The sequence below is a fragment of the Diachasma alloeum genome, unplaced genomic scaffold, assembly GCF_001412515.2.
Source record: "Diachasma alloeum isolate Michigan unplaced genomic scaffold, Dall2.0 Dall_scaffold_00566, whole genome shotgun sequence".
Lineage (NCBI taxonomy): Eukaryota > Metazoa > Arthropoda > Insecta > Hymenoptera > Braconidae > Diachasma > Diachasma alloeum.
The window spans coordinates 142,532-167,937 of NW_021680698.1; the positions used below are offsets into that span (position 1 = coordinate 142,532).

At 38.1% G+C, this 25,406-nt stretch overlaps 1 protein-coding gene across 4 annotated transcripts in view; it reads left to right on the forward strand.

Annotated features, from left to right (window-relative positions):
• The first annotated feature begins 3,348 nt into the window (after nt 1-3,348).
• LOC107043396 overlaps nt 3,349-25,406 on the forward strand; it is a 203,181-nt gene continuing 181,123 nt past the window's right edge. For 2 of the 4 annotated variants that reach the window (XM_015264891.1, XM_015264894.1), the window contains exons 1-5: nt 3,349-3,431; nt 3,487-3,678; nt 4,407-4,628; nt 5,342-5,547; nt 6,715-6,992. In XM_015264891.1, coding sequence (XP_015120377.1) covers nt 4,423-4,628; nt 5,342-5,547; nt 6,715-6,992 — 690 coding nt within the window. In that variant the 5' untranslated portion in view covers nt 3,349-3,431; nt 3,487-3,678; nt 4,407-4,422. Of the gene's footprint in view, nt 3,432-3,486; nt 3,679-3,788; nt 4,045-4,311; nt 4,331-4,406; nt 4,629-5,341; nt 5,548-6,714; nt 6,993-25,406 lie in introns of those variants that run through there. The other 2 variants (XM_015264893.1, XM_015264892.1) reach the window with 2 other exon arrangements.

The window sequence follows — 25,406 nt, forward strand, 5'->3', positions numbered from 1 at the left end:
CCTACTAATAAGATTCTGACACACAAAGATTGAATTCATCATTCGATTCGATATCATTATTTCTATTCTGAAGGTATGTATTGGTGATTATAACTCGGAGGAATTCTTTGGTAGGGGAGGATGGGGCAAAACGGCCCCCGTTCAATCGTCAATATTTTCCGATTCAATAATCCGATTGGGATGAGTTANGGGGAGGATGGGGCAAAACGGCCCCCCTTCAATCGTCAATATTTTCCGATTCAATAATCCGATTGGGATGAGTTAGAGCTCGTTTTGAAGAATGAAAAATTATCTTCAAAATGAAGTTGAAACTGGGAATTTTCACAATGTCATTCACAAGTTATTGACAATTGAAGGGGGGCCGTTTTGCCCCACCCTCCCCTATTTTCAGTCACAGAATTCTATTCTTTGGATTTAGATCTTTTCATAATTTTTATATGATAAAAAGTGATGGCTTTTGATTTTTCTATCACTGTAGATCTGTTGATAGTTTTTACATTTTTTAAAAGAAGGAAAGTCAGAGAAGAAAAAATACAGTGGAAAGAAACTTAGCAAATTCGTGGTCGGGAGTTTTTATAGATGAAATATCAACGGAATAGAAATATCGGTGGAATAAAAATAGCATATGTTACTTTTTTTAATACAATATTTTTCACGAATATATCTATAACATTTACTTGAACTAGTTATCGATTTTCAGGGGAAACCAATCGAAGAAAAATGGCATCTTTCTCTTCAATAGTATTTCACTAGAGTCTCGATGGAATTACCTAAAGGGCATGATTAAATTTTTTGAAGCAGCATCAGATCAACTAACTAATTAAGAAATGATTAAAAATTGTGCTACGATCTTGTAGTTGATTGGTTTCAACAAAAAGGGTTTTAATGGAAAATATTACGAGATATTTTTCCTCAATGAGAGAATTTTCAACAGGAGAACATTGAGCATTTATTCTTAATCGCTGGTACAAAGTAATTAAATTTGTAAATAATAGATCATTATAGTTGGTGGATCATTATCAGTTAAAAAAATGAACGGATGAATTTGGCGTTGGGCCACCTGTGACCACCACAGGATTCTACACATAAATTCATATGTTGAATTTTTCAAAAAGATGCATCCCTCCCACTGGCTGCAGGTGAAATTTTTGATTATTTATAATTAATTGATTTTTACCACCAAAAAGCTAAAAGTGGACTCTCTTTGCCCACCTTCGAACCACCAAGCGATTGCAATAATGCAAATTTGCATTCCCCCCTACCCCCCGCTGGCAAATTTGGATTATTGCAATCGCTTGGTAAAAATACTTATACTTAATAAAAATACTTAATAAAATACTTAATACTTAATAAAAATACGAGGTGGTTGACAGGTCTGGTCGTCGCCATGATGCTTGGATCCCCCTCCCTGGACCGCAAGGTACTTCCAAGATGGCGGCGCTCACAGCTGTCAGCCACCTCGTACTTTTAAACATAAAAAAAAAATATTTATCCTTCTCAGACCACCTTCAATTTGTTCCATAATATTTTCGAAGTACTAAGGATTTGGTGCTGATCATTTTTGAGCCTCGGAATTCACCAAATGAAGAAAATTTGAGGAGCTCAGATTTGCCCGCATTTCGGTAGTTTTTTTCACTCTCGTGCCCTCTTAAATTGAATAAGTTTCTTTTCAGTCAATTGTGTCAAATTTTCTCCTCAGTTGAATTTTATAATTATTATTATTCTTATTATTATTTTCTCTTACAGAACTTTTTATTTATTTATTTTTCGTTATTCTTTTATCACTCTCATTGTTCCTTTGTAGCATTCATTTTATAAGCTACATTTCATGTTTTTATTTTGCTTTTATATTTTCATTGAATCGTTTTCCAGCTATTACAATTGGCTTCTTCCTAATTCTTGTATAAATCAAATGAAAGAATGGTACTATTTATATCATAGCAAAATTTCAACAGAGAATATCATTGAAAAAAATCTATTTATTCATAATTGATTGAGTTTGAAACATCGCATTTGAAGAGACCATGGAAAAGCTAATTTTCGGGGAAACTGATGAAAAATTTGAAATTTCTGAAAATTATCATAAAAAAATTAAATCAACGGAGGCAGTTATCATAACCATCGTTCAACTTCCACTTAAGGGCATCAATACAAACATTTCAAGCCATGATACAATTCATTCGGAGTCAGAAATTTAAAGATATTTGCGGAATTCTAATTTTCAAAGAAAAATTTTTTTTTGACAATTTTCATAAAAATCACAGTAACGATTACTGCTATCGTCTTCATCTTCGAACTCAGCCGAAAGGGCAGATTTCAATTAATGGCAGTAGATGGGGCTCAGTAAGACCTACATTTGAGGAAAAAAAAGATTGAATTCCATTGTTGAACTGGCGAATAATTGAATAAAAAGTTTGTTACATACGTACATACATCCGTACACACGTACGGACGCGGTCTGGAAATTGCACTTTCGGACTTTTTGGATCATAATGGGTTGATATAACACAAAAAATCGAAAACTTAAATTTGGTCGATTACAACCCAGAAAACAATTTTTACCAGTGCCATCTAAAATTTAACAGGACACTGGCAATTTGTCGACAAATTGTCGGCATACTGTTTGCTGGGAATGCTTCCATTCGGAAGCAAAAAAGAGAACCTACTTGGAAGCCAATTGCTAATTTATTTGCAATAATTACAGTGGACTCTGGTTAGAAGCATATTGGTTAGTGTCGAACTTCCCCTCAATTTTTTTTTCTCGCCGCTCGAGCGCTTCCCCCACTCTGTCCCCACGCAAGCCGGAGAGTAAACACTCCAATATTTTCTTCAAATTGCTATTGTCTTCCGATTCGAGTAAAGACGAAAAATAAAATATTCTGCATTTGAATTGTCGATCAAAAAATTTAGTCCACTTCTGGCTGTCATAGGGGGAGGATCTCGTTTTGTTGGCATAAAATTAATTCGAAATTGGATTAAATAAAATAATGAAGCGAGGTAAAGAAAACGACTGTAACATTTTTAATTCACATGGTTCGTTAACTCCAGAAGAAATATCTGTTCTATGGAATGTTAGGTACAAAGCTTCTGTGATCAAATATAGTCAATGAAATTAAAAATATTGATAATAAAAAAATCGTCTGAATCTATATGAATATTGCTATTATAGTTGAAGCTGCGAACTAAAGTTTATCATTAAAATAAAGTGTTGAATTGAGAGAGAAAAGAAATAGTATTTTTCATTTTATCGTTCCCAGTTCTCGGAAGTCGGGCTCGACGTGAGCGCGTAGTGGGGGCAAGGAAATAGAGTCGAATTCTCCGAATTCGCTTCCCCTATCCCGCAAAACAGTCGACTCTAACCAGAGTCCACTGTACTGCACTCATTTATAAAAAAATGCCATTGTTCACTTGTTTTACACGAAGAAAACTTGGTAAATTACCGGTGGTATTTTACTTACCCAACCTTCATAGCATTCCAAATTTTAGGCTGCCTTTCCAACAGACGGCTTATGAGCGAGCGACTTTTGGAGGGACGAAGTGTAATATGTAAAGACAGAGAGGTAAAGATGCTCCAACGGAACAAAACCGGCCATGCCGTTCACCGCAATGGTTGCGTAGCGTACGGCAAGTGGGCTTGGTAGAGACAACCATTCTTCATTCGTTCAAAAACTAATCAGAGTAAGTATCAGAGGCACCCTCAATGACCCCCGAATGATAATAGACTTCTGCGTTTATCAATCAACTTGAATTTGAAAACTGTTTTTAAAAAAATATTTTATCCTGTTGAGGTGTGTGCAGAGACGGTGGAAACACAAAGCCTGAGCCACTCGTCTATGATCTTGCAATTCATTCCCACTCCGATACGACGAAGTCTTTATTGATTTGATGCGGGGAACTCTTATATGCTAATCCTGTTTATGTTGGGATATGTAATAATGATGTTGTTGAGCCCTTTGACGCTCGTTTGTGGAAAATTTTCTAAGTTTTGTAACGAAGGGGTGCACGAAAGAGCTAATGAGTTTCGTCGAAACGTGGCGACGGCACGTATGTTAGGTTATAAATCGTGCAATAAAAACAACTATTAGAAAAATTAATTGAATGTTTAATTATTCAGTTTGAAAATACTTCGATGCAGCAGAAAATATTACCGAGTGTGTAATTATCCGAGCCATAATCGGTTTTAGCGGGAAATTGCCAGAGACCGTTTCTATTAGGAATTTTGTGGTTGAAAAAACAACATTTGAACATTTTCTTCACGCAAAATTGAACAGAATACAAATTTTGATCATTGAAGCAGTTAGTGTTTAATCAGTCGCTAATTGGAAAATGCGTAATTAGATGATCTGCCATTTATGATAAAACATTTTTATTTTGCCTCTAATGAGGATATTGTTTCAATGTTTCAGGAAAGCCGTCGTTCGAATGGACAATCAGGTGGGTGGTGTAGAAGTGGGAGGGATTTCGATGATCGAGTCGTCAGGACTAGCAGACTTGTCTGACATCCCAGAATTGTTAGAGTCGGAATCAACGAGCCTCAGTCCACTCGCTAATTCCCTCGATCATCATTTGGCGATACAAGAGGATAAGGAATCTAGTACTGATGTAAACATGGGCATTGAAAATACCTGGTGAGCATATCTGAAATTTGACAAGTTCTCATTAATTTGATTCTCTCACCATATCAAATGAAGGATAGACTGAAAAATTTTTGATTAGGGGAGCATGGGGTAAAATGGACACTTGACTTTTTTTAAAATATTAATAACTCAGAAACAGATTTATCAATTGAGCTCAGTCTGAGTTCATCACAAAGAGGAATCATTGTTTTTTAATTGAAAAATAAAACTATTCTATTTCATGAACAATTCAACATGTCATGAATATCCTACCCTCCCCTATTTTTGAAATGATAGATAGAGTTGTCTTTTTTTACTGTTGATCAAAATTTCAGTCCACCAACGTAAGTTAGTTGTTTAGAGATGAAATAGGTGATATGCACCAAATTTGAACGTTGGAATGAGGTTATGTGGGGTCTAATGATTTGATTATCTCCATTATTCACTTGGGTACTAAAAATGTTTTCTTAGCCATGAGATTCCATACATTTGTTCGCATTGCCCTCTAGTTATATTTTTATTTTCTTGAGTTTTATTTGAGTTTCCTGGTAGGTAACCTACCTACTAGGAAACTCAATGTGAAAACGAATTAGTTTTTCAGTAAATTTATTTACTTATTTTAAATGTTAATGCCATATCTGCGTTCAGCAGTCTGGAAAATTAATTTAAAAATTCTCATTTCGGTAAATGGCTAAACATCTTTAAATCATTCCTTCACTTTCTAGGACTGAAGCAAATTGTTCAAGATCTGACGTCGTCAGTGTGGCAATACCCCTTCCTCCACCGCAGGCGTTTGATGATTTCGCTGATGTAGGCGCAGATCCAACCAGAGAAATTACTAGCGCTGAGTACGGTCCGTTCTTCCCACCGAGTTCAACCCTGAATAATTTGTTTTCGGATTCTGCAGATATCCAGGAGGACACAATTATCGGTTAGTATCCAAAAAAAATTAGGAGCAAAGTGGTCAAAAATATAAATCAATTTCATCGAAATCGGTTAGATCGACATGGAGTGATTAAACAAAATCAATCAATTTTATTGGAATTAGTTTTTGTACAATAGCTTTAAATGTAAACTAGATGGCCGTATCTCCGCCAAGATCTTTTCGTGGCTCTAAATTTTCTCTGCAGAGAAGATCCTTATGGAAATTAATCAATTTTTCATAGATTCCAATATGTTTATCAATAACTTAGAATTTATCCTTTCAAATTTTTCAAACATATTTTCGAAGGGTTAATTATTAATGAACTCTGATGTACAGACAGCATTAAAATTGCACAAAATATTACAGGAAACTCTATGAAATATCAAATGAAATCGTTGGAAATGTCTGAAATACGATGAAGTCTTCACACCAGAAGATTTGTGGAGAAATTAAAGATTTTCGTGAAATTTTTTAGAGGCACGAGTTTACAAATTCGTTGCGATGATTTATCTATATTACGGTCTACTTCCAAAAATTTATGATTGATTGAAGGAGCACGTGAAAATATCTAGCTCGTTAGAAATGTTAGAATTCCCCTACAATCTCTTAAAAGTATATGGATTTGCCGATAGTGCCTTTGAAATCTTGTTGACCTTCTAATGCTAATAAGCCACGAAACGCCACCAGCCGCACCAGAGAAAGAACCACGCGCTGTTAGGAAGAAACTGCGAAGGGGGCCAATCTTATTGTCATTAGAGGTTTGAATTCTGTGAAATCCTTCAAAATTCTTGAACAATTTGCAAAAATTTCATGAAATCTCTTAAAATGCTAAAAAAACGTCAGAATCATGGAAAGTCTGATAGTCCAAAAATTTGAAATCGTAATAAATTGAAATTCGATGAACAATTTTTTTTTGAGTGATTACTTACGTATATTGTAAAAATTTAAAGATATGCAAAATTTTGTTGGAAGATTCTTCATAAAGGAAATAGGCAGCTGCAAGAAAGGACTTGGTGCGAATTCGTGCATCTTCTTTAAATGCAAAGACATTCATCGAAGGCTAACTTCAACTTGAAATTAATTCGACTTATCTCTCTTCATCACTCCAATACTGAAATATTTCAGGGACTTCCAAAGTCTTCTGGGACGGTATAAATACTTAGATTCTTGTAGAAGTTACAACCCCCGCTGGAGTTTGTGGTCTTCGAAATCTTGGGAACACGTGCTTCATGGCTGCTGGACTACAGTGTCTAACTGCAACGCCTCCTGTTTTGATACACTTTCTGCAGATGCAGCAGGAAGATGAGAAATCACCTCCACCAGGATCTTTGATGGAGAACTTCAGCTCGCTGTTGAGCAAAATGTGGTCCGGGAGGTATAGTGTTGTGAGGCCGTTTGAGTTTAAACAAACTTTAGGAGCGTATCATTCACAATTCAAGGATTATAGACAGGTAAATTGGAATTATTGGAGTGCATGTGTCTGAAATTTATTCATTACGAAAAATTTTCAAGGTTTTCAGACTCAGAAGGAATTCTAATTTATTTTCATAAACTTCAAATTCATGAAAACTTTAAGTTTTATCCAGCCATAGAATTTGTCATTAGCTTCTAAAAAAAATTACAATCTTGTTATTTCTCATCTTTATTGGTAATTCAAAATGACAATTAAGTTGTTTATCTCTATATACTGACTAATTGATTATTGGGCGATTCCACGTCAAAACGATAGCCGAAAAAAATCGATGTCTCCGATTAGGTGCGTGTTTTTTTCTTGATTCTATATGATTAGATAAGGTTTCAGTTGAAATTTCACTCCAAAATGATTTTTTTTCATACGAGTTACGATTTTTTGAAAATTTTACGTTTTTTTCGCTTGTAAAAAACCAGCAGAGGACCGAGCCTATACGACAGAAAACATTTGACCCCAACTTTATACATTATTAGCCTTTGCTTTTTTTATTTCTACCAATTCCGTTGGTAGTACGCTTCCGAATGGATTCGCAGCAATTTTATTCTAAAAATTAAAAATAGCAATTTTACGTCAAATACGTAAAATATGCTAGCAATTCGTCAAAGATTTACACCTATTAGTCACGCTGTTAGCACTGCACCGCACAGGAATAATCGACATGATGATAAGTTTGAAATATCAAGGACAAATCTGAAAAAATTAACAGTGATCTAGATCGTATACTAGACAAAGGTCCCTGCGTTTTTTCATCCTCAGTATTACCCTTCATTATACAGGGTGTCCCATCTGAAAAGATGCGGCTAAATATCTCTCAAGGGGGGAGGGTAACCAAAAGATGTTTGATACAAAAATTGTAGGATTTCGAGGGGGACATCCGATGTAGTCATTATTTTGAGCTTTTAAGCTCACGCTTGTAAGCTGCAAGTACGAAGTGCTTTTTTTCAAATGGCAATCGCATTTTTCACCCCAATGAAACTTGTTCATCTTGATGAGTTATTTTTAGAAACCTCGTCATTCATTTAATTTCATCTCATTTTACTCGAAAAATGTCATAAAAAGAGTTTCCAGATAATTTTGTCCGTCGACAGTATCATTGAAGAAATATGGGCCTATCACTTGCCCATCAACCACACCGCACCACACGTTTACTTTCCAACGATGTTGATGATCAATGTGTTGCGTCCAGTGAGGATTCTCCCTTGACCAATAATGACAATTGTGTCGATTTAACGATCCAGTACTCTGGAACGTTGCCTCGTCGCTGAAGAGAACATACTGAAAAAAATGTGGATCTTCATTCAGTCTCTGCAAGGCCCAGTTACAAAAATCAACACGGTTTTGCCTGTCTTGTGCAGACAATGCTTGAGTCAACGTTATGTGATACGGGTGGTAGCGGCCAGATCGCAAAATTCTTTGTACTGTGCTCCGTGGTACTCCTAAATCCCGTACAATTTCTCTCAAACTGACGTGAGGATTCATGTGAATCATGACTAATATTGCAACAGCTCGGGGATCATCAGGATTAATACCTTGTACTTGTTGTTGTCGTCCTCGAAGGATTCTCCCTCTTCTACAACTCCTTTCGATCCTCCGGATAACTAAATCTGTAGGATAATGTAGTCGATTGCGGTACCGTTCTCGATATGTTCGAGCAGCGGCTCGATACACTCCCCCACACTCTCCCAAAACAAGTAAAATATCGACAATTTCACTGGCTGAATACATCGTGATGTGTTCAATGAAATAATAAGTGATACTAACTACCGACAACGGTGGCCGAAGTGGTTAAATCGCTCGGCCGGATGGCGGGACCCGTGAGGCGCGGGTTCGAGTCCGGCTTGGGGCAGGGATTTTTAATCCTTCGGAAACCTCCGAACGGGTAGTCTAGACACCGAGAATCATCGGAGAAATGGTAGAAAAACATTCCTCGATGATGCTCGGTCGATGGACGTCCGTGTCGACCAAGGTTTTCCATGGTTTCCCTTGGTCACCAGGAGAGTCTGTGCACGGCGTACAGCTCCTGGGGTACAATGTGACACGGTTGGAGAGGAAGTTGGCCCATGATAACCGCAAAATTAGGGAACTTGTAAAAACCCGAGTAGGGTATACATGGTAAATAATAAATAAAGTGATACTAACTTGATTCGGGTTGAATTGGCACCGATTAGAATAAAAGAATTCTCGAAGGAGTAGGGAAATGTTTTGTTTGTTGTTTACATTTGATAATTCCGGTGTGTAAACAGATCAATGGAACAATTACACCAAGATGCGCCAAGGATGTTTGAATTTTGAATTCGACCACAGAACTCGTTTTTGTGGCATTTTTCGAGTAAAATGAGATGAAATTAAATCAATGTCCAGGTTTCTGAAAACAACTCATCAAGATGAACTAGTTTCATTGGGGTAAAAAATGCGGTTGCCGTGTGAAAAAAAGCACTTTGTGCTTGCAGCTTGCAAGTGTGAGCTTGAAAGCTCAAAATAATGACATTGGATGTCCCCCTCGAAACCCTACAATTTTTGTATCAAACATTTTTTTGTTACCCACCCCCCTTGAGAGATATTTAGCCGCATCTTTTCAGATGGGACACCCTGTATATTCAAGCTCAAAATTGGCAAGTTTTCGAAAAATTTGCCATTGTACACAGTACACGACCCGGAGTTTCGCCATAAGAATTTCAAAATCTTGTTACTCATGATATTTTGGCCGGAAATTTTCATTGTTAGGGCTTTTAGACCCTTCAAAATGAGATGTCAAATTTTTTCACTTTTCTCCGACGCTTTACTGCAGTATCATTAAAAAAATTGAAAAAAGTGCGGCGCGGCACTCATAGCGCAACCAAGGGAGTGTTGAAATAGACCATACCCTGTTTCTATTACAGCTATGACATGTTTTACCAAAGATTGACATAATATGAAATAGAAAAGAACATACTTTCATTTTATATGACTTTTTATATCGTCCAGATTCGACAATCATTGATAATATTTTTAGGCCAATGGCTCTGAAATGACTGACAAAAAAGTTTAGATATAAATGACTCGATAATACTGGCTAGTAACCAAAATTTCAGATGTGCATTCCAACTTTTACGCATATTAAGAATGTCAAATTCACTTTCAGATGAAGAAGATGGTAAAATTGCAAATATCTTGAAAACTTAGTACCAATCATTATTCATATTTTGATCGATCTTGATAGGGAACAGCCCGACGAGTATTTTGAAAAAAAAAGAGAATGAAATTGGACTTGTAGTTGGAAAGATATTGAGCATAACAGTTTTTGCTTCCGAATGGAAGCCTACAAGGCTTTGACCGATTTTTCAATTTTCTAACTTTAATTGCAAATGGTTTAGAATGTTATGAAATGGGAAGAAATCATGCTTTTAGGGTCATGTTTGTATGTATATATGTATGTATGTATTTTTTTTTTTTTTATAGAGGTTTGGGAAAATCTTCAAAAGATTCTGGTAAAGTGATGTTAAAAACCAGATCTGGGATTTTTACCCAGTAAAAACCCTGTTTGCCTCTTTTTACCTGTAATCGTCCGTTCCCATTTCCCTCGCGGCACCATCGTGAAGTATTACTTCGCGAGGGGGGTTCTCAGCTGTTTACTCTTCCACTCTTTCCATCCAATGTATGTCCCCCTAACCTGCTAAGATGTTATGTGTGATTAGGAGGTTCCAAATAGATTTCTCACCTATACTGCAACCTTGCGCTTGCGTTCCTCGTTTCTGAGCTCCTTCATGACTTCCGCCGCGAAGTTGCTCGTTGCGTGTCAGGCTGTCTCTGATGACAGCATTGCTTCTACTACATTTTCGGGCGAGACTTTCCTTCCAAGTTCAGTCTCCCAAGTATCCCGGATGTCACTGAAACGGGGGCATGTGAAGAATACGTGCTCCGCGTTCTCGTCCACTTCTGTGCAGGTGGGACACGTCGGGGAATTCATGTTTTAATTTATGAAGATATGCCCGGAAGTACCCGTGTTCTGAAAGCATTTGAGAAAGATAATAGTTTATCTCTCCATGACTTACCCAGACAGCCACATGCGGGATCAGACGATGAGTCCATCTCCCCTTGGTCGAATCTGTCCACTTCTGCTGCCATCGGCTCAAGCTCTTTTGTCTCTCTTGGATTTTCAGTTCTTCGGGACTCAGCGCTTCTGATCTCTTCCGCTGGTACAGAGATCTTCGCTCCTCAGCTAATATCTCTATCAGTAACATTCCTAAGATGACGCACACTGCGTCCTCAGATACCGTCCGATACGCACTCGCAACTCTGAGAGCACTCAGCCGATGGACAGGTGCAATTTTACGGCGAGCTTGCAGCTGGAGTACGTCAGCCCAAATGGAAATACCATATGTAAGCACTGACGTAACCACTGACGACAGCAGCGCTCGTCTCCGTTGTTTAGGACCTCCGATGTTGAGCATGAGGCGTGCTAAGGTGGATCTGACTGCAGATGCCTTGGTACCCACGTGCTCTGCTTGCTGCTTGAAGTTGAGTCGGGCATCGATCGTCACCCCCAGGTATCGGATGAATGGCTGGGAGGTAATTTCACAAGACCCGACCTGCAGCGTGANTCCACTTCTGCTGCCATCGGCTCAAGCTCTTTCGTCTCTCTTGGATTTTCAGTTCTTCGGGACTCAGCGCTTCTGATCTCTTCCGCTGGTACAGAGATCTTCGCTCCTCAGCTAATATCTCTATCAGTAACATTCCTAAGATGACGCACACTGCGTCCTCAGATACCGTCCGATACGCACTCGCAACTCTGAGAGCACTCAGCCGATGGACAGGTGCAATTTTACGGCGAGCTTGCAGCTGGAGTACGTCAGCCCAAATGGAAATACCATATGTAAGCACTGACGTAACCACTGACGACAGCAGCGCTCGTCTCCGTTGTTTAGGACCTCCGATGTTGAGCATGAGGCGTGCTAAGGTGGATCTGACTGCAGATGCCTTGGTACCCACGTGCTCTGCTTGCTGCTTGAAGTTGAGTCGGGCATCGATCGTCACCCCCAGGTATCGGATGAATGGCTGGGAGGTAATTTCACAAGACCCGACCTGCAGCGTGATAGTCTCGATTATCTTCCTGCTAGTGATCAGCACGGCTTCCGTCTGTATGTCCGTCTTCCGTCATGTATGTATGTATGTATGTATGTATGTATGTATGTATGTGACAACATGGGTTTTTGGTGATTAATTTTTTAGAAAATTCAACGTAAATACGACGAAATTTGTAGACAGAAATCTGAAATTTTGGCTCCTTGTACCTATGAATGAGCTCAACTGTGGTACGCTGTTTCACTGCGATCGGTGCAGTATTTTCGAACATACAACAAATTGGTTAAATTTCGTTTTTTCTCAGTATCTTGAAACCTCCTGCACCGATTCCCATTTTTTTTCAAAGTACTTTTCTCGATGGTCTCTATCTAGACCAATCAAAATATATATACCCGTTAATAGAATGTTTGGAAATATTGCCATTTTTCCCATTTTTTCAACAATAATCTTATGCTTTGCGATAGTTTGAGAAAAAATGGAGATCGCAAGTTGAAATTTGGTATGGCCCTAGCTCTTATAATACTAAAAGTTGGTATTTTGAATGGGCGCAATCGGCCAAGCGGTTCTTGAAATACCGTGAGGGGCCCAGTTTTCGGGCGAGTAAGGATTCTTCACAAATCAATAACACGTGAATTCTATTTTTTCCACCAAATATGAAGTCTGATGGTTCACAGGCCATCCATGATGTTTTTCCGATAGAATGATGTTTGATTTTCATTCAAATGTTTGAGAATTGATAAATAATTGAGAAAAACGTATAATAACCTCCATGACCGAGTTTTCGGGCGCCGAACACCGCCATACCCATGTTTCCGGAAATCGTGGGCCCAGTTTCTGGGCGTGATAAATTAGAGGGGACTAATAGAGAGAAATTCAGGGAATTAAGAGTCGTGAGTCGACTGAAGAATGGTCAAACGGAGAATGAACAAATGGGAAATGGTAAAATGAGCAACGATGAAACGAGGAATAGTTAAAAGGGGAAGAGTCAAACACAAGCATGGCTGATGATTGTCTGCGAGGAATCATATTTTCGGCGGAGCTTATTTTCTTCAAATAAGTTCCCAATTCATTATTCCACTGAAGGAGTAAAAAAGGCGGTAAATTATTAAACCAAAAATGAGATTTCCTAGCGAGATAATTGGTTGTATATTCATTCGACAGCCTTCCCCGCTTTTTCCTTCTTGACCATTCCTCGTCTTGATCAATGGTGAAAAAGATATTAACGTTTTTTGTTATATATTATATGCAAACTGTTATAATCTGACATCGAAAGTAGACAATGTAACACGGTACTCGGTTCAGTACATAAATTAGCTTTGGTTCATTCCTCGTCATATTTTCCTTTCAAAGGAATTGTCGTAAGGAGTAATTCTTTTTTAAGCTCTCTGGCCACGTTTGGCCTCTGTCCTTTGATTGCAATCTCCACTTGCTTCCTCTTTATTCCTCTTTTCTTGGCGACAGCGTTGGGACTCTTTTTCTTAGCCTTAACAGCTTCTTTTTGCCTCGTTTCCTCAAAATTCTTCATTTTTTTCATCGAAGAGCCAATTTAGCAGCTGTCATTTGTTGAGCTTTCAATGCATGTTTTTGTAGTCGTTCTTGCTTCTTCAATTCCTTATCTTCTTTTTCTTTTCTCTGTTTGTCATATTTATCTCTGTGGTAATTAGTCCAAACATCACCTGTGGGTGATTCTGGGGGGGATTCTGAGGGGTTTTGGAGAATTTGAGTTTGGTTTTTCATGGCTGTCATTTGAGGTATTACGCCTTCTTCATAAAGATTTGAGAAATCTTTGAGTAAACTCTTGGTATTTACAAATTCCCTGAGTGGAGTCAATTCTCCGTCCTCAGAAACTTGAAAAAATATCTCGCTGGCAGTCTCGAAGATGTCTGAGAAGAGTATTTGAGTTTCATCTTTGTTGATCGAGGTAGAATCTTCGTCATGAAAAGGACTTGAATGTACTTCATCAGGAATCTGTGGAGAAAGCATGGGAGAAACTCTGATAGAAGAGAAGTGTTATAGAAATTTAAAGTCATGAGTGTTTCAAGTTGTCAAAAAATTTATTCGAGGAATCGGTGATATTAACCCTAGACTGGTCACCATGCGAGGGAATTGCTGCAACACGTCGTTTTATTTACCTTGCCATTGACTGGTTGACCGGAAAAATTTGAGAAAAATTGAATTCGTCCATTGAAGTATCTGGAAAATTCTAGTATTTTTTTTTTCAATATTGTATCCTTGATTCTGGGAGAAAAAAAAATTATTTCCAACTGGTGAACAATTTTTTCCCGTGTTAAATGAAATTACCTGTTGCGCGACGTTGCTGGGAATTCGCTAAACGCGCCCGGGAAGTGTGGAGTGGATTCGGCAACGCTGGAGCCTAAATAACACGGCGGCACTCTCTCGCGAAGGGCCAGTCAATCTGGTATTTGAGGTTCAAGTAATTCCCGAACTGATAAAAAAGGTACGGCCTTGTTCAGAAAATTGAGCTGAACAAAATAACAAAATGTCCTATCTCTCAATTTGGCAGGAAATATTTTTAATTAATTAAAAACTATTGACAATGAGCGCATTGCTACTAATATTACTGACGGTTTGATTCTCGTTCATCAGATCGAGATGAAAAATATATCCTTTTGTAGAGGAAAAAGTTCTCTACAAAATTGAAGCGAGAAGTACTACTCCACGAATTTTCACTTTCACGTAATTAATTGTTGAAGTTATGCCAACCCCAACATCCCCTAAGTATCAGCTGATCGACTCAACTTACCCCACGTATGCGCGCGCCGCTCGAGCATAGAAGCGCCATGCGCAGTCGAATTAAATCGAGTGAAGCGTAATTGTTTGCATTTTCATTGAATATCGAGAATTTATCAACAGGTACGGAGTTTTTTGTAAGAACCTTTTCCATAGAAAATTTCAAGAGCTATGTAAAAGCTCTTTATTGAAATTATTGTATCTCTGTTAGATTCTAAGATGCAGGAGAAAATATAATGATAAAAATTGAATTAGGGAATTTTTTTTTGCTGATACTGTTGAAACATGTTATAGACACAATATTTTTCTAGAAATGCTGTATCCGAAAATTATCTCTCTTCAATTGTCCACCAAATACTTCCATTTCTAACAACATTTTTTTAATTACTTTTTGACAGTTTTTTAATTATGATTCTTTTAACTTCAAAAACCTTTAGGTACATCTGTTCATACCTGCTCCTTACCTCCCTAAGTTGAACCTCCAAAGGTCATTCGTCACCTAAACTAGCCAATTACCCACCTTGGGCTTTTCCCACTCCAGTCTTCCAAGTCAGCCCTCCGCGCTACAACTCAACCATTATTAATTCAACTGTCTAAGAGGAATAATTTATTCAGGAAGATATCCACAGTATTGCAAAGTAAGTGTTGAATAGAAGTGAGATACTTAGAAGTGAAACCTTGAGATTTTTAGTGTGTGACTAGTTTCTTTGGATACTTCGTGACCCCTCATTTTATACCTGCACGCCTCTACAACATAACAGAATTAGCAGCTGCCTCTCTATCGGTTCGGACCCCTCGTGTTGAAAAATTCGACCTGGTGACGTGTCATACAGTTCGGGCTTGCCTTCCGTTGGGAGAGTTTCGAATACTTTATTTCCATCCCTGATATTTCAGAATTTTACATTTATTTCCAAGATGTCTTTTGCGGGGGTGTGTGTAATTTGTGATGAGAGTTTCAGTGATGGGCGAAAATGCAAAATGGTGGAGCAGAAAGCCATCAATAGTTTAATCGCCAAGAGCAAACTCTTAGGTGATGATATGTGGGAGTGTATCGAAAACTTGACAGAAATTACAATCCATGAACACTGCCGAATCAGTTACGCTGCAACAAAGCAAGGACAGACAAGGAAAGCTGCAAACTCGACAAAAGGTGATAAAGAACAATTTGATTTTCAAGTGCATTGTTTTTTGTGTGGATTATTATGGGCTCCGAAAAATAAACCTGGACGGATCGTAAAGACAGCACAATTCCAACAGAAGATTGAAAACTATATCGCTCGTCGCAATGACGACTTATCACAAATGATCGCAACAAGAATCGAGTCAACAGATTTATTAGAAGTTCAGGCTCGATATCATGATATTTATTACCGCAATTTCACATATATTCCCTCAGGCAATACCACAGGGAGACCAAAACTTGTAGGTTTGGAGGCTGCCTTGGAAAAACTCTACAATTATATGGAAGAAAGTGATGATTCGCAGTTTCTTATCACCCAATTAATGGACAAATTGGAAGGGGTTGAAATAAGCACAACAACTTTGAAAACAAAACTGAATAACAAATACATGAATGATATTGTGATGGTTGAAAACCCTGGAAAACCGACAATTGTGTGTTTTCGGAATACAGGCCATAAGATTTTGGCATAAGCCTTTTATGAAAGCAAAGCTAATACACCTGCAGAAGAACGAATGAGAATTGTTCGCGCTGCAGCAGCCATAATACGTGAAGACCTCAGGAGTCGAGTGTATGATTCATTAGTTTATCCAGCCCCAGAGGACATGCTTTCTGATATCAGGAGTGATATCCCTGAAACTCTACATATGTTCCTGGATGATGTTTTATTGAAGGGCAAGAAGACGAAAAACAAAAATTAACAGTCAAACGTGACAGTATTGCTGATGCGATAATATCTGTTGTACGGCCAAGATCCTTCATTTCATCAATTCAATTAGCTACTGGAGTGTACTTAATGAGGAAATTTGGCTCACGTTTGATTATTGATGTTCTAGCTAAACTGGGTTTCTGTACTTCGTATACTGATGTGAGTTTATATGAGGCTTCTACCATTATGGGCTCTGATAAAAAAAATTTACCTCATGCATACCTCCAATATGTATTCGACAACGCAGACCACAATGTTTGCAGCCTAGATGGTTATAATACTTTTCATAGTATGGGAGGAATTTGTTGCGTAACTTCAAAGTCAGGGATCTCTCATCAAGGTGAAATTAAAAAATTAGTTAAACCACCAAGTTCCGATTATGTCTTACAATCGAATCAGTGGAAATCGAGGAGGATTACAAACAATAGCCTTCCAGGATGTGTCAGAGCTCGATCTTGGACTCCGAGTGAGATTGCCAATAGCATATTCCCTCCACGTCTTAGCAAAACTGGAGAATATTCCTAAAATACCGAGTTGGAGAGGGTATATGGAGACTCTCAGTGATGATCCTGATTATCACGTATCACAGGTCTTATGTCTTCCATTTGTTAACTTACCACTATCAGATTTGAATACAATCAATATTGTTTTGCATTCCGCTGCCCGAGATTGTCTCCGAGTAAACCAAAAGACTTGTTTTGTTACCTTCCATCAACCACTTTATATTAAAGCCAAAGAAATCGTCACCAATGATAACGTCATCTTGAGCGATGTAGTTGTCAGGTTGGGAGGCTTTCACCTGCTGATGTCTTTTCTTGGAGCTATTGGAACTATCATGGATGGCAGTGGCCTCAAAGAGTTGTTGTGTACAGCTTATGCTGGTAATACAGTGGATCACATGCTCACAGGCCACGCTTTCAGTAGAGTCATTAGGGGACATCTCCTTGCCTACACTGCCTTGGGCACGATTATCGCCAGACAGTCCAACTTTCTCAGCGATGAAAACAAGGAGTATGTGAAAAAATTGCTGGAGGATTTTGCTATCCACTCGCCAACATTGCAACAAATCAATGAAGATCTCGAGCTACAGCACATCACTGTAAAAATGCTAGAAGTCATGCAGGCACTCGGACAGGTTGGACGCACAGCCAGACTTGACTGCAATATTTCGACTGCATCACTCTCGTCATGCAATTCATCGAAGCCGAGCACTTGGGCAATTGGAAGCTCCATCTCCAGTGTGTGCGGGACATGATCCTTATCTTCCATGCTGCTGGTCACTTGCCATATGCCAAGTCTACCCAGATCTACCTTCAAGAAATGTACCAGCCAGTTATGGATCCTGTCGAGTATGAGAAGTTTACGACACAAGGTTATTTCACCATACGCAGATCAGATAGGAAGTGGGCTGGTATCTGGATTGATATGACAGTCGAGTAGACACTTATGCGTATGAAAACATCCGGTGATCTCACAACTGGGCGTGGCATTAACAAGGGAAGTGTATTAGCTAGATGGGTACTTGGAATGCCAGTTACCTATGAAGTCATAGAGGCCTTCGAATCGTTCTGCGGTGTAAGAGGTACCACTGTTGAACAGCACATTGATTGGAGAGCTACCAGCATGAGTCGAAATGACTAGCATCATCACCGATTTGTGGAGTGGCTTTCAATACATAATCCCTTTGCAGCAGCTGAGTCTCATAATATTCGATCTATTGCTGACGGATTATGTGGTGGAGATCAGGTCAACTGCGATCATGCACTCGAAGTAGATTGAATGCGATAAAGACAACGTTGGAAAGAATGCTGCTGAAATTAAACTGAAACGGACCACGCGTGTGAAGTCACTAGGAATTGCAAAACGTGGGACCATAATCAACGACGAGATTGTGGCTGTCAACACGACTCTATTATTCCAGCGGATCGCAGCAGTCGTTAGAGATGATAGTGAGCTAGCTTCTCAGTCGTTACACTATGAGTTAGCTCCGTTTCCTTTATCATTGTTCGACAACAACGGAGTTATGAGGAAATCCAAGAAAGCAGAACTGTACAGTATATTCACGTTTGTTCCAATGAGTGAGATTAACTTGAAGACTTGCAGAATCGTTGTCGATGGTGGCTTTTTACTCCATAAGATTTGCTGGCCTCTGGGTAGCACCTATGAGCAAATCCTTCAACTCTACGTGGATTACCTTCTGAGACACTACGGCGCTGATGCTATAATCGTATTTGATGGCTACAAAGAATGCGATATCAGCATCAAGTCTTACGAGAGATCCCGACACACGACAATTAACACAGGAACAGAAATCATCTTCGATAGACATATGCCCGCTAACTTAAATCCATCAAAATTTTTATCGAATGATAAAAATAAAAATAGATTCATTGAGTTCCTGAAGAGTAAGCTCACTACTACTGGAATAGAAGTCATCCAAGCACCTGAGGATGCAGATGGGTTGATTGTGCTGACCGCCATTGAACAGCTCAAATCTCATGAACGAGTTGTGGTAGTTGTCATGGATGTTGACTTGCTCGTTTTATTGATTGCTCTAACACAAGTGGATAAAGACATTCATTTTATAAAAGAGGGTAGTGACAAACGTGATACCGAATTTTTCTCGATATAGCAAAATGGATATTTGAAAGAGAAAATTCGATTCTACCATGCTTTTACAGGATGTGATACTACCAGTGGGGTTCATGGTAAAGGAAAGAAATCGTTCTGGAACTCTTTGAAGAAAAAATCTCAACTAGATGTCCATGTGAGCACATTCAACGATCCGACTTCAACAAAAGAGGAAGTAAAGCGAGCAGGAGAATGTCTCATGCTGGCGCTTCATGGAGCTGGGGACAATCATATGTCCATAAATTCATTTCGTCATGAGCGTTTCGTTTCGTCCACTGCACGCGTCAAAACAGAAGTAAAATTGTCCCAACTCCCTGCGACAACTGGATCCACCGAACAGCATTCATGGCGGGTTTACTTACAAGTGCAGAAGTGGCTCGGCATTTAAAAAATGGAATATTCTTTCCCGTCATGACCAAAGAAGCCCCCGCCCCGGACCATATTTTGAAGATGATTTTCTGTTCCTGCAAAGGAGGCTGCACAAATCGCTGTGGGTGCAAAAAAGCTGGACTCAAGTGTTCAAGCATATGCTCAGAATGCCATGGCAACTCTTGTTCCAATTCAGCTATGGTCGACATCTCTTCAGATACACCTGAGAGCTCCACTGAGGCTGGAGATTTGTTAGTGGACGAATTCGACTCATTAATCACTGACCGCATTGATGAGCCACTAGATGACAACGAGAACAACGAAAATACCCCAGCACTAGATGAAGAGGCTTGGATGATGATTTCCAAAGTCCCAATCAGGCCTCAACGAGCAAACGACGTTTAGACACTTGAACATCATTGAAAAAGGTAAAAGACGAAGCTCAATTATAGATATTGAAATTCAAATCGTTATCTATTATAAAAACAGATGAGTTTTTCTTACGTTTGTTTTCAAGATAGTAGGCGATCGCTTGCTGCTTCCATAGTTGAACGTTAACGACTCCACACGGACCTACATCAGCGGATTCTTTCACGTACCTTGTACTTCATGAAATCACTATTGCACAATTTTCATAATTTCATTTTAATGTCTTAGTTGTTTATATCTGTAACGAAAAGTATTTTTCTCTTTAGTCTATATGCCAGGTGCGATTTCTGTATCCATTGAGATATCCAGAAGATTTTATTATTGGATTCTATGTTTTCGAGGTCGCTGATTGCGAATATGATAACCGTTTGTGCGAAATCGTGGGCAGTCTCTTTGCTTATAACAATTTAATTGTTTAAAACAAAAGATAACAGAGACGGTTGACTATGGGAGATAAAGTTCCAAACAAAAAATGTTCCTTATCGAAAAGTGGACATATTTTGTTTCATAACTTTTTCTCATAGCTATCATGGTTGCAGAGATATCGCGGATGCAAGTCCAGCGGGCGGCGCACTGGCACTATTGCGCGACGGCAACGTGCTTCTGACTATTTGTAAGAAAAATGGTTGGACGGAGAAAAAAATGGTTGTAATAAAAGATGTTTGTTATAAAAAGATACATCAGATCAATTATTCGACTTTTGCAATTATTTCCAGTAGTTTTCGAGATATTCAATGTTTTAGAGGCGATAGCCGGACAATTTCGCATTGCGTTGATCATTAAATCGTCATTATCTCGTTAACTACCAGGAATGGATCTAAATGTCTAACAACTCAAAACATGCATCATAAAATTAACATTTTTTATTTGAACTTTTTTTCTTTGGCTCCATTAGGTCAGAAGATATCCTTGGCGACACTCAGGGTATGAGTGCATTGAACGTTCAGTATCCAAGGATATCTTCTGAACGGAGCTAGAGAAAAAAAGTTTAAATAAAAAATGTTGCTAATTTTATGATGCATCTTTTGAGTTCTGAGACATTTAGGTCTATTCCTGGTAGTTAACGAGATAATGACGATTTAATGATGAACGCAATGCGAAATTCTCCGGCTATCGCCCTTAAAACATTGAATATCTCGAAAACTACTGGAAATAATTGCAAAAGTCAAACAACTGATCTGATGTATCTTTTTGTAACGAACATCTTTTATTGCAACCAGTTCTCCGTCCAATCATTAAAAAAAATATTCCGAAGCGCGTTGCCGCCGCGCAATAGTGCCAGCGCGCCGCCTGCTGGACTGGCATCCGCGATATCGCTTTTTTTTATTATTAAGGCTCGAAACCTGCAGGTTCATACAGCCATAAAAATAGATATATGTGCTTACACAGACGCATACATATATATATATATATATATACATATATATATATATATATATATATATATATATATATATATATATAAGGAGTCATTTTTGAATCATACGTACATTAAATATTAATTTTACAGTCGCTTAGAAATTTTGTGATAGCTTCAATACATTTGACATCTAGTTCTCTCAGGATGTTAACGCTAGAGTACGGAGGGTAGAATTGATTTTTCCGGAAGGTGTTGTACATGGTTTGTCTAGGAGGATTATATCTTGGACAATCCCACGAAACGTGGTCGATATCTTTACTTGGATGTCCACACTCACATTGCGCTGATTCTATGAAGTTCTTCCTCTTCAGAGAAGCAGCGAGATGGTAGTGGTTACACTGTTAGAATTTTTTTTAAATCGAAGGTGAAATGGCAATAAAATTTGGAGAAATTGACTTGAAATATATTATGAAGGGAAATAGTGCTTGAAAATTCAATTTTTCGTCCTTGATCGTGGAATTGTGGTCAAAATGAACTCGGAATATCAAGCCTTCGAACTTGAGGGGTCAATTCAAGTGTTAACGCACTTTAAATTTCAAGACTCTCACTTCGAATTTTCAGGCCAAACTCCGAATTTTTTTTTCACGGCGATAATCTCTCGAATTTTATAGCGTGCCCTAATCTCTACGGGTATCCCCCGCTCGAACCTGATAGAAAGGGACGGGCTTCAAAAATTAAGGACGCTCTCTGCATAGTAAATACCCAAGAGCTTGAAAATACGGTACCATTATTACTTTACGATAGATTTGTATTAGTGTTGGCTTCTCATTCCACCCATCCAGCCCAACCCCTTTCCCCTCTGCGATCAGCAAGCTTGATATTCGCTAATTGTTTGAACTATCATAACTGAGTGATCAGCCGGAATGTGAAAAAAAAATATCAAAATTTTATTTTAAATAAAAAGTTTATCAAACTTACCAGAAGAAAAAAATTTTATTGATAATTTATCTTAATAAATTCTCTCCCTCGCAATGCTTGTTGCAATGATACTTATTCAGTCAGTTCGAAATATGAGTCTTTCACTCGCTCACGACATGATAATTTTTTTTCAACATTTCTGTCTTATAAATAATTAATCAAAATTGTTCAACTTCCCGAAATTTTTTTTTTCGTCATGGAATAGATTACTGATAAAATTCTGAATATGAATAACTTAATTACAAATTCGAAAAAATAATTTTGAGGGAAGAAAATTCATGGTTTATAAATTATTTATGGAAAAAGATCGAAATTCCCAGAAATAAAATATTTTTAATTATTTCAATTATTTCAGATTCTTAGAAATATTTTCTAACTATTAGAAATGATAAATCAAGTTCGGATTCAAAAATGTTAAAGACTAGAATCATTGTAAAATTTCCGCTAACATAGAGAAGCATTGACACAAAAAAAAAACGTCGAATCACTTGGATTTGTATAAACTCATGTATGGGTAACACCTTTGTCATTTATTTGCGATTTTAAACTGATAAAGGTATCAAGCACTTGCATATAATTTTAAACATTCATTGGGTGTAATGTTCGATCAGAATCTCAGTTGTTTCTTACCGTATCTTGTATTTGAATGATAATGGAAATATCTTCTGAATTAAATATCTCAAAACCTACCGAAACAAAGTAAATTTTTTCTTCCTCCACAATATAAGAAATATGGAGATATATTCCAAGCTATTACAATCTTTCTGATTTCTTATTTCTCCGCTTGACCCTTTAGATACCGTATCGTACCGAGTCAAGCTTTAGCTGGTAGAGTGGGGGCGGTCAATTTTCATGGAGAGCGTATAGAAAGGTGAAAACACTTCTCGGCTCAGAGGGTTGAGCTCACTTGTTTTTAGGAGAGAACGGGGCACTTAGTGCTGGCGGGCATCCCTGATTTTCCACTTAGTGCTGTAATGTCCAGATTATTTCATTCACTTCCGCATCAACAACAATGCACAAATCACCCTATTTCAAAATCAATGCCAACCGACATCGACCTCTAAAGAATGCACAACGTTGCACTCCTCGGGAACACTTGCAAAACGAAAGACCGCAACCTTGCAAAATTCGACAACAGAGCCGGGTCGATGAACCAGGAAACCAAAGAGGCGGAAATCACGCCACCTCCCCCACTCCAAATAAATTTCCATTTTCCCCAAGTAAGGCGAGGCCCCTCCAAAAAAATCAAACCTCAGTCACGAAAACCCTCTCGCGAATTAACTACGACTTCTTGGCGGAAGTATTTTTTGGAATCGGTCCGGCTCTTGTTAGTGTCCGAACTTATCTTCGGAAATTCGGAGTGTTCTCGAATAGCAGTAGGGAACATAAATTAGCAAGTGTTCGGGGATACAAGTTCCTTTAACCGAGAGTAGAACAGCTTCTTGCATCTGAGAGAATTAGTGGTGAACTTGGTGAATCGTGGGTGTGGCTCAAACTTTTATAAACAATTAAGACTCAAGACTTATTCAATTCTAACTTCATCAATTCCGAACAAGTGGAAGACGGGAATTCCACCTAAGTATTTGTAATAGTGTACCAATCGTTCGCTGGCAGAGAAACGTGGTGGATTACCTCAAGAATTCACGAAATATAATTAAGAACCACTCAAAGTGAGTAATTACCATTGTTAACATTCAAGAGATAGATCTAGTAATGATTGCAGGGTTTCACAGATAATCATTATTTCAACCTCTAAAATTGTACGAAGAATCAAAATCAATTCAAATAAACGTGTAAAGTTCATCTAATCTCTTTTTAATTCAATTTCCAATCCATATCCATCAATAGTAAAATCAACCTCAGGTAAGAATAAAAAAGCAGCGTCGTCCATTTTATTTAATTATAAATTCTAGCTAAAAGACTAAAATTCTTGTCCTTCGACGCAGGTAACATCTCCAGACATAACAGTGCGTTAAATAATGAAATATGATTTTGAAATAGTAAATATACCCTTCTTAATTAATTGAAGTTATTAACAATTTGAAATTTTATTCTAATTCTTCGTGGAAACTATTAAAAGATACCTCCAAAATTTCAATCATAAAATGTTTTTCCATTCTAATTGAATAATCGGAATGAAAATTAAATGGCTAGTTGACCCATGAGGGTCACGTTTTGCTGGGAGTTTCCCATGGCTTTGAGCGGATTAAAAATTTTTACACCCTCCCCCACTTTTTGCAATTGTCATGAGACCGGGGCACGCATACCCATTGTTTATGGCACCCGTTTACTTTTTTTTTAAAGACACTTCCGGTCTTTTATTGCCTTTCGTCCGCAAAAGTACTGGATTTTCCAGGTGTTCGAAATAGCCCCTCATAAAACCCCACTACCCTCTCATTCATACACTCACTCTGTTGATTGAGTCCTCGGGAAAATTTTTCTTGAATTTCTCTCAGCATTTAGGGGCTTGTCCTAGGGTTAAGATTGAGTGATCACAAACCTATCTACAGTGCGAACGAGATTCTCCTTCAAACAACAACAGTGTTAATTCAAAAGTGCTGAAGCCAATTGGCGATTTTGAGGATATTCAAGGACGAATCTAGTAAGTACCCTTTTTTCATTATATAATTTATCCGAAAATAATAATTAACGGGCGAGAGAATATAAAATAGCCAAAGTCTCAGTTGAACCTTTGTCAAAAATTCCAGTTACCAAACAAAATTTAATACGACTCATTTTCATCTATAAAAGCAAGTGGAGATTAGTTTTTTAAACATTTTTTGGAAATTTTGATTTGTGTTATGCGGAAAATATCCTTACACCCCCGCCATTGAATTTTACACTGAATTCTTATAAATTTTTTCAGGTAATATGTATACCTGTCAGTTCTGTTCGAAATAATCAAATTGGCTCAGATGTCATTTAT